Source organism: Austrofundulus limnaeus, unplaced genomic scaffold, assembly GCF_001266775.1.
Source record: "Austrofundulus limnaeus strain Quisiro unplaced genomic scaffold, Austrofundulus_limnaeus-1.0 Scaffold458, whole genome shotgun sequence".
Lineage (NCBI taxonomy): Eukaryota > Metazoa > Chordata > Actinopteri > Cyprinodontiformes > Rivulidae > Austrofundulus > Austrofundulus limnaeus.
Genome location: NW_013952860.1, coordinates 418,858 through 429,688, shown reverse-complemented (window position 1 = coordinate 429,688; position 10,831 = coordinate 418,858). Strand labels below are relative to the sequence as shown.

Genomic DNA, 10,831 nt, shown 5'->3' with positions numbered 1-10,831 from the left:
CATGATCAGAGGAGTGTTTCGTTAATTCTGATTTCATTTCTGCAAGATCTTGTGGAACATGACTTTTATGATATTAAGCTGGTATTAATCTCATAAAGGAGCAGGGTTCTTACACTACGTTACTTATTGATTTAATTCCTGATAATTACAGAGAAAATGTATTATCTGTATTAAAGAACTCTCAATTCCTCATAACTAAGTTATGAGAAGGATGTAAGACTAAAACTCCTACGATGCTTTGTTTTCACCATAAACTGAATTCAGTTCAGCTCTTAAATCTAACGAAGAACTCGACACAAGAAAAAGAAAATAAAAATCAGATGATTTTCAGATAACAGAACCAGTTCTGAAACAACAGAAGACCCGGCCCATTGTGTAATGACAATAAAGGCAATTTATTCTATTCTATTCTATTCTATTCTATAAAAGTAAATACTAGAAGTAAAAACATCAATCTGCTCTAACCTTAACATGTCTCTCTCACCAAAATCCCAAAGTGAGCTGTTAAATATAGTTAACTTTGTGTAAACCCACCATAAACAAATAAGAACCTGTCCAACAGTTTATTTGATACCAAAGATTAAAATCTCATTTAATCTTTATTCATCTTAGATTTACAACATCTGATAATCTAAGTATTTCCCATTCCACCTCCTTTACTTTAACTATTTTAAGCCTTTACAATTTTTGTCTTTTTATGTTCTTACTATCCATTATTCATGAATTTGTTTGATTGGAACTGATGACACATTAAAAGAAACACATCAAGCTATGTTACGTTACTTTAACTAACCAACTATTTTTATGTCACGTGATTTTTTTGAAGCTGTGACATTTTGACACCTCGCCTGCAGCAGTTCAGCCACACCTCTTCATATAATACTTCAGATTCATTCAAGAGAAAATATTCCAGTAGTTTCTCCACAAGCTGTTTGAGATGCAGGATTATTCGTTTGTGATCTGAGACGACACATTTGTTTTTTAGGGTTACAAACCTGGATCAACACCTGAAGCAAAGCAGCGCCACTGATCTTGCGGCCACCTGGAAAAATGACGGCGGCAGAGTTGGTGTCCAAACTCATCATCATCATCATCATCTTTTCCATTTCCATGCTGCTGCTCTTCATTCAGTGAGTAGAAATAACCAGCTGTGGTGGAAAAAGATGGAAATTTAAAAAATAATAATAATAATAATAAACCATGTCATGCAGCCGGTACAGCTTTTCTAACATTTTACTGTAGATGTTTTTTTCTCAGGGTTTGGAATGTGAACCTGTCTAACCAGGAGATTAACAGCTAAACGCGCTTTAATGGCGACAAAAAAATAAATCCAAGCAATGTGTTGTAAATCCACAACAAAACCGAAGAAATAAAAACTCATTTCATGTTCTGCAGGTCAAATACACCTTTCCACCTCTGGACTGTAAACAACCGAGCTGCAGCTGTGCCACCGCTGCCCATGCAAAGCAGGTCACCACAGATAATTACTTCAGGAAACACAGGTAGGCAAATATTAACAAGAAACATTAACCCTTTACTGTGATTCAGCAGGGCTGATGTTGAGTCTTGTTGTTTTTTTAAAAGAATATTCCTCCCAGCTTTCCCATTCATTTGACAAATTCCTTACTTTAAGTTGATTTATTTAATCCTGCAGTTCTCCCAGGGCAACCTGCATCGCTACTGAAGGTCAGAGGCACAAAAACACTTCTGATATCTGCTTATCTGGAGCATCGCAAAGAAAAAGAAGAGGTGAGTGAAGATGCACCCACACCCCCAAATTCTACAAGCAGGAAACGAGCTGAGACAAATACGGAAGAACGTTACAAACAAACCAGGTATTTTTATGTGATTCATACTGTCTGCACCTGACGGATCAATCCCAAGCTGTGTCATAGCTTGTTGTATTGTTTTATACTACCTGAGAAACCAGAAAAATCAGTGAGGAAGTCAAATACTTTGTTCATCTGACAGTTAAACTAGAAGCATGAAGTCATCTAACTCTTGAACCAAATATGTTTGTCTTTGCAGTCAACTCAAAGTAAAACAGTGAAATGTTTTAGTTTTGCAAATTATAAGGATCTAAAATTTCTACATTTGTAGTGTTTGTTGTTGTTTTAATATTTGATCACATATTCTGTCATTTTTGTTGTTTTTTTTTTTCTTATGTAAGGTTTATGTCATTTCGATCGTGCTAAGAAGGGAGAACGTATCCCTCCATTGTCATCTCCGCTGTGAGGAGCAGCTCCTCATCTCTGGAGGGGTCAAGACCATCCTCAGAGACCACTTTAATTTCCCTTACGGGGCAGCAGTCATCATGTGTCCCCTGCCCTCGGGCTGTAAGACACCAACTCACGTCGCCATCACCTCTGCTGTTTCCAAACTCGAAGGTATTAAAGTTCAGAGCTGATATTTGCTGGCAGCGATGCTGATGACTTTTAATGAGTGACCTGAGCTCCTCCTGGGCACTGTACAGAGAAAACTCATTCCAGGCGCTCGTATTCAGCTCCTCGCTCTTTTACTTCAGATTCAGACCTCAGGATTTCTAGATGAGGGTTGGACTGCAGATGGACAGGTGAATTGAGAGTTTTGTCTTTTTAGCTAAGCTCTTTTCTTCACCACAACCGACCAGAGCAACACCCTCAGTACTGCAGACGACGCCTCACTCCAACTCCATCCAGCTATTGAGGCAAAGACTCACCTTGACTCTGACCAATAAGATAAAAGTACAATAAAGTTGAGCAACTAAAACCCTGACAACACTTGTGGCGGGAGTGGAGAATGATTTGCACGTGAGTTCAACTTTAAGCAGAGCAACTCCAGTAAGTTTGGAAATCTGCACTTCTTAGTTTGAACTGAAAAAAAAAACTCCTTGAAAGAGTAAAAATGATTAAAAATATGTTGACTTCTCTTTAAAAACAATTCTTTGAGGGGTTTCTGTTTGACTGTTTTTAGGTCCAGAAACCAAATCTTTACCCTCACAGAGTTGATGTGTTTCATGAACCTGACAAAGATTTGTTGGCAGTTGCACCTTTGTTTTTCAGCTGAGATGAAAGCTCCTTCAAATTTAAGATGTCTGCCTCACACAGAGGAGTTTAAATGTGGTGACTTATTTCAAGGTGATGATGGGATGGAGCAAGAGACGGCTACAGATCAGTGCTGAGTCAAAAGATGAAGCTCTTAACAATCCAGCCTTCACCTACACTCATGAGATTTGGATCAGAACTAAAAGAATGAGCTCCACGTGTCTGAACTGATCTGTGGCTGCCTTCATCCTGAGAGCAGGTTCATTTGGAGGGAGCTCATCCAGCCGATGCTGCTCTGCATCAAAATGAGTCAGCAGAAATGTTTCAGGGGTCTGATTAGGATGGTCTCTCCTTGGAGATGTTTCAACATGTCCTTCATGGAGGAGACTCTCTGACCTGGGAACACCTCAGGATGCTCCGGGATGAGCTGGAGGATGAGGGCTGTCTGACGGGAACTCAGTGCTGGCTCTAGCCATTTTGGTTCCCTAGGCGAGTTGAAGCGCAACCCCCGAACTATGTCCCACCCACCCCAATTTGAACCCCTAAAAACAAGTTTGACAGTRTAAGGTACTATGGTAAACTTAGATTTATTTGCTTTCCCAGAAAGCAAATAAATAACAGATGTGTCAACTTGTACGGATTGTCCATAAATTATAAGGATTTTACGTCATTTTGCAGGTAAATGGACGTATAGAGGAATCTCACGGATTTTTTTTCAAGTCTTACACATTTTTTCAAAACCTCATCTTCAAATTTATCTAACATGTCAGAGCCTGTTGGATGATTTAAAAAAAAAATAAAGTTGTATGGATTTTTTGTAAAATTGACAGATTTTTGAGGCTTTTTATCCAGGTAAACATCTGAAGAGGTTGACATGTTTGGGACAAAAAAATACAGACTTGTTGTTACTGAGTTTGTCAACACGAACCGCTACCTGAGAGGCACTACTAGCCCCTCCCCCATCAGAGTGTCGGAGCAGGACGAGTCAGTGCAATGTCAATCAAATGAGAGAGAGGGTGGGGGTGATTGCTGCATTGTGGGGGGGGATGTTTTATGGGTAGAGTAGTTTAGTTTATTTTTCCTATGATACTTCTAGTTTTTTTAAGACAAAGCTAACTGAAAGGGGCGCTGAGCAGAGTTACAACCAGAGATTACAAATAACTTTTTTTCTTCTGCAGTTCGGCGCCCCCTCCAGCAGATGGCGCTCTAGGCAACCGCCTAGTTCGCCTATGCCAAGAGCCGGCTCTGCAGGAACTATATCTGTATCAGAGAAACCATTTCAGCACAGGAACCAAGATGAACCATTTAATGACATCATTTAAAACATTTACAGTCACTTTTCTTGAACAAAGACTGAACATGATGTGTATTTGATGAATAGCTGCAGGGTTTAGTTATGTTTCGGTTCAATTTTCCTTTAAAACAAACCAAAATAATTGTGTATGATTTATAAAAATATCCTCTTTGTGTCCGTTTAGGATTAAACACATCTGATCATCAGTTTCTGGAGGTTAAGAATCAAAAGAAACTGACCGACTCCTTTCGATATAACTTCACCGTCTGTTTCTCCACCATGTTTAATTATACCAACGTCCTGCAGGTAACAGAATCTTACATCCTTTTTTTTAATCAAATGCCAAACAAGCTGTGGTGCCTCTGAACACCTAACAACCCTAAAATGATCAGCTCAAGATAGTCACCTTTAAATAAGTGCAGGTTAACTGCCATAGTAATTATGTAGAATAATAAAGTTACAAAGCCATACTTTATATCTGCTCTCAGACACATGAATATAAGTCACGCAGACGTGAACATGTTTTTATTTAAAATATATCTTGTAAACAAAACAAGCATTTAGTTGAAATGTATAGAACCTGGAGAAAACCCACATGTGCACAGGATGCTCCACCAACTTTGCTGCCTAACTTTGTTCATTATACAATTATTTAGAATAAAAACTATTTGTGCAAATAATCTTCTGAGGGCCCACATCTTACTGTTAATGATACTGGTTGTCCTTATTCAGAGGGGCTAGGTTTCATGTTTGATTTTTATTTTAAACAAAATGCATATTTTTAAATTTTGATTGTAAAAAAGTGTGTTTTTCATATTTATGACGTTATATTAATCTTAAATAGCTAGGGGAAATTAAAAATGAGCCGCATTGCGCCCCCTGCCCCCCAAGCCAGTGGTGCCCCTGCAAACAAGACGACAAAATACCTAAAAAAAAAAAACTGCAGTTTTCCAAAGTAAAGTGAGCAAATAAAACTATTTTGACATGTTTATTTTTAATATTTTGATATTTCAGATCACTAACTGGTACTGTTGTATGCAGTATATTTAACTCACCTCATTTTGGGGAAAAATTATATATTTTTCAGGGAGTCAAGCCAATCAGTTTTTAGATCAGGGCCAACTCAAGAGCAAATTTTTACCATCAAACGCAACATAAACTCCAAACGTTCCTACCAGTTTGAGTAAAAACGATTTTCACATCTTATTTTATCCAAACAAAGCTCTGGTTGTGATGCTAATGAAACACTACTACTACTTTATTTATAAAGCACTTTAAAACAACCACAGCTGCAACAAAGTGCTGTGTCTGTAAAATCAAAACATGAAAAACACAAAATAAAAAAACTAATGGGAATAAAAGAAAAAGTAAAATCAAGTCTCAGGCTGTGCCACAGTGTATACTGAGTGTCTGTAAGTTAAACGTTTTTTTTTACAGCAACCTCTGTAAAACAGAAAATAAATTACATAAAATAAAATAAAGGAGAATCATTCACACCTTGAAGCCATCCATCCAACACTTGTTTCAGTTAGGTTATGGGGCAACCAGACATTTCTTTCATAAACATTTGAAAAAAATGAATCATACATTTAAATCTTTGCTGTTTCGTTGGTGTCTTTATGTTTACTTTATGTTGCAGCTGGTGCAGAGTTTGGAGATGCTTCAGATCCTTGGAGTGAACAGAGTTGTCATATATAAAACTAACTGCAGTGCTGATACACAACGTGTTCTGGACTACTACACAAACAAAGGTTGGGCGTGATGCGTTACATGGCTGTTAGTGGTTTGAAATCCAACAAGAAGAATATTTTTAATCACAAAATAATCTTAAACCTCATGGTCTCTTTTTGTCTCCTCAGGTTTTGTTGAGGTGATTCCTTGGTCTTTATCAAGTTTTCTGAACCCATCTCCAGGTTTTATGGTGTTTAAAGATCCTGGTGACATCCACTACTTTGGTCAGATACCAGTTCTGAATGACTTCCTTTACAGATACATGTACCAGTCCAGATATGTGAGCCTGCACGATCCTGACGAGCTCATCCTGCCGCAGTCTGTCAACAGGTAGCTTTGGATTGTCTCAGACCTCATGCATGATGTGTATGCTTACACTATGGTAATAAAAATGGAGCATTGGCCCAGAGGCAGGGTGGTCATGTTCCAGTTGCAGGGTCAATGGTTTGATCCATTGATGGGTGAAAGAGAAACCTTGTAAAGTCCTTTTGACCATGATTTAATCCCGTTCCCTCTCTCAACAGCTGGGTGAAGTTGTTGCCTCTGCTGGAGAAGAAGTTTGGTGCTGACAAGTGTTACATGTTCCAGAATAACATCTTCCCCAGAGAAGTTGTGCTGCCGCCTCCAAAACCTCAAACTCTGCCCCCGCAGGAGCACTGGAAGAACGTATCTGGGGTGAACATCCTGGCTCACCTGTACAAGGAACCCATGGTGGCCAAATTAAAATGGATGAAGTTTAAAATCATTGTCAACCCTCGAGCTGTGTTCAGCCTGACTGTCCATGGGGTGTTGAGCTCACAGAGGGGCTGTGCCTGGGTTGATGCGAACATAGCACGGATGTACCACACAAGGTGGGACAATGATCCACATCCACCTGCACAGATCTGGTCTGATGGACACAAGCAGCAGGCTGAGACGCTCTCACCGTTGTGTTTTTGCTTTTTTTATCTGCAGATCTCAGACGCRAACACTGAAACCAGATGAGCTGATTTATGATGGGCGACTGCTGAGCTACTGCACAAACCTCATACCAGGTGTGAACAAGGTGCTGAGAGAGAGTGGACTGGTACCTGCAGGCAGCATGAAGTAGACTCAAACTGAGAAACTCTGACATGTAAAGACTGTGAAGATAGAATGTGAGGTTATTTTAAACCTCCATCCAATCATACCTCTGCATCTTTGGTCATTTTGTACCTGGACTTTTTGAATTTCTAACAGGAGACTTGGCAGAAAATATGTTCTTAAAAAGATAATATGTGGACAGGGCCAACACTGTAAGCCCAAATTTTATTTTACATAATAAGTCAAGCTATTATTACTAATCTCTGCATGTTTTTTGCAAAAGCCGGGACCATTACTTAACAAAATGTGTTTTGTAAACTACTCAAACCAAGTTTTTGCTTTACAAATGGGTCTGAGCTGAGACAACTCACCTTTAAATGTTTTACCAGTTTTAGGAGGGGCTTGTCAGTGACCTGACCTTTGAGCCAATAGGTGGCTGTAATGTACCTTTTAGTTTGCTAACATGAAGAAGAAGAAGAAGTGGAGCTAAATGCATGTTTCTTCTGACTGTGTTGGCTGCATGGTTGCTGACTGCATTGTTTCTGTTGCATTACAATGATTTTTATTTGGTAGTTTGTTCAATCTGTTTCGTTTTTCTAACCGCCCATAAATTGACTTATTCTTGTTCTGTCATTATCCAAGGCGATCTGTTGTAATTTAGTAATTTTATTCACTAATGTCAAGCCTGAAAACCTTTTGAGGATGCAGTTGTAGAATAGCTGACGTCTGTTTACTGCTTTGTGTTAATGATTCAAATCTTTCACACTGTAAAATGTTTGCTCAATTTTGCATGTTTATAATGTTAAACTTGTATATAAGAAACAAACTGACTATAATTTACTGTACATTTAATAATTTCTATTAACATGAGAAATGAATAGTGATAAATGTAACAATTACTGATAAATGTGAGCAACGATTACTAATAAACATGAGTAATGTTGAGTCAGTTACTCATAAACAATGATTTTAAAATCTTAAGTTATTTAGTAATGGATAAGCTTGGATTCAAGACTTTATGTGAACGTAACTTGAATTGTTTGGTTTTTGATTTTGTAAAAACTATCCCGGTGCAATCACTTACCATAAACAGCTTTAGTAATGATTGCTAATTTGGGTTTACAGTGAACAACCTGGAATCTGTGGAAACTGAAAATGAAAAGTGAAGTGTCTAAATAAGGGTTAATGTTCTGGTTTGTTCAAAGCTGCAGAGAGAGAGGCTCCCTTTATGAGTGGAAAGTTGCATTTCCACCATCCAGATTCTTTTGAAGTCTCATTAGTGTGTTTGAAGTCTGACATGAAAACCAAATGTCCACAATAAAATACCTCAAACTGCAAATCAGTCTTTTCTTTATTTGTGACGTAAAATACATTAAAGGTCTGATGTTCCTTGAAGGAATGCATATCACCCGCCACCTTCCCTGCAGAGTTTTAGACGCTCAAGTTTTCATCAAACCTTTAAAATACGTGCATTCTGCTACAGTGAGGTATCTTTTTCAGAGCATGTGCTGCGGAAGACTCTCCGCTACTACCACATCAATGTTCAGCTCAATATCTGTAAAACTGATTAAATTATGGTTTTTAAAGTTAATTATGTTCAGTGATTACTGTTTGAAAGTTTCTTCAAGTTAAATTTAAAAAGCAACAAGTTCTCTGCTTTGGTTTGAATTACTGTTCTTTTATAATAAACGTGTAAAAATAAAATGACTTCATGTGTTTTAAACCTCATTTTCAAGTCAAAATGTGACTTGTAAATTCCCCAGAACCTGAAACTGCAGAGCAGAGCAGGAATGTGGACCTGAACCRTGAACAGAGATGAGCTTTTTTTTAATTCGATGAGTCTTCAGGAGGTGTTGCAGCTTTTTCTGGATGACTTCTTGTAACCGAGGTGAGTGAAATGTGGGAATTCCCTCAGCAGGACACTGTTTGAGATGAGAGAACATTCACGGGTCTGTGCTGCATAATACACCTGCTCYTAAACAGGTCATGAAATGTCTCTGCTCAGCGGCTCTGCTGTGAGTTCATCACCTGCCTCCTGCATTATGTATCCTGAAACTTTGCCCTCCAAACGGCTGCACCTCCCACAAACAGCCCAGTTCTCCTGCAGAGACACCCAGCCTCATTCTGTCTCCTCTCTGATGTCCCGAATACCAATTTAACAACTCCAAGTCACTGTCAGGTGAGGCTTCATCTCCTTTCACCTCCGTGACCTCCGTTTGGCTTTATGAGCCAATTAAGAAGAAAAAGGCAGATTTACAGAGAGTCGCAGCTTAGACTCTGATTCCTGCTCTCACTCTTCAGTGTGCACATCGAGGATCTGACTCACTTTCACACATTTTATTTCTGTCTCACCTCTTTGCTCCCTGTGGGTCAAATGCATGAAAGTCTGTATAAATTCACAGCTGGGAAGTGTGTCAAGCACATGTTCACACTGCAGATAAATGCAGCTGAGTTTTTTTATGACAGTCTACTTTTTACAGTGTACTCATCAAGTCAAGTAAACAGATTGTCTGTCTTAATCAGAATCACAAAGAAAAGGTACACAACTATTCTATATTTTAATAAACTCATATTTTTCAGTAACTGTCTGGTATTAAAAATCATTTAAAATGACAATTATTTTTTGTTTATTTTTCATGAATTTAATCTTTAAACATTAAAAAACAACTTAAAGAAAGGGAGATTATGTTTGTGTCAAAATATTTGACATAGTTTGGCGCCATCTGCTGTCCAACTTTCAACACTGCAACAATAAGGTGTCATGACTTTATAATAACTGTATATGTATTGAATATCTTCATCATGGGACTGTTTTTATTTAACTTTGATACCACTTTAAGAGTACTCTTGCGTTTTATTAAAGCACTCTAAGCAAAGATTTGCACATCAGTAACAAATTACACAGAAGAAGTTCTAATTATTTATTGAGCATTTTAATAAAATAGCATGTAGCATTTGGTTCCAGGCCCTGCACAGCTGCTCCTCAGTGAAAAGTGGGGTGGTTTTCTGTGAGGAGGAAAGAATTGTTTTTCAGAGCAAATAAGGTCTACTGTTTGAAACTTATGCAAATGTTTGTTTAGAGTCTGTTGGCAGAAGTATAAGTGTTTGGAGATGCCCAAATATAAATACTCACCTGGCTATTCTGTGTCCTCTCCAGGGTGTTTGTGTAAACGCTTCCCCCTCCAGACGCCATTATAGGGGTGGTTAGGTGTGAGGTTAAAATATAAATTATATAAAGTAAATGGGGAAATGTGTATAGTTTTGTATTTATTAAAATCTGTTTTATTTATAGGTGGAAGTTGTAAATTGGTAAACTCACCTGTTGAGAATAGTTTAGTCCTTAACAAATGAGGTTTTTTAAGGCTGCAGTTGTGTCATTAGGAGAGTTGTTTTGTTTTTTGTTGTTTTTTTGTTTTGTTTTGTTTGTTTGTTTGTTTTTTTGTGCCGTGAAAAAGCCCAAAATACCATGTATTGTCCAGGAAATTGTCCCAATGTTGGAAAATAAATTGTTGCTGCTTCCAATAAACTCTGCCTCAACCTTTATCTTCACTGCAAATCCAGTCGCAAAGGCTACCTGTTAAGGTAGTGTTCTGATGGTCTTTGTGTAAAATTAAAAAGTAAAAACTGAGAAGTCAAAACTCCAAACAGTTTAGTTTTTTAATATTTAATTAAACATGAAATTAAACTTTCATTTAAAATATTTGAAAAAAATGTTCAGGTA

General features: G+C 37.9%; 1 protein-coding gene across 1 annotated transcript; it reads left to right on the top strand.

Moving 5' to 3' along the window:
* Positions 1-985: 985 nt before the first annotated feature.
* Positions 986-8,449, top strand: si:zfos-464b6.2 (uncharacterized; the record flags this gene model as incomplete). Its single annotated transcript, XM_014025155.1, is given in 9 exon segments — positions 986-1,130; positions 1,396-1,502; positions 1,655-1,749; positions 2,171-2,387; positions 4,502-4,623; positions 5,957-6,068; positions 6,177-6,378; positions 6,573-6,899; positions 7,003-8,449. Coding segments are annotated over 9 exon segments (1,398 nt in total). The 3' UTR covers positions 7,139-8,449.
* Positions 8,450-10,831: the final 2,382 nt, after the last annotated feature.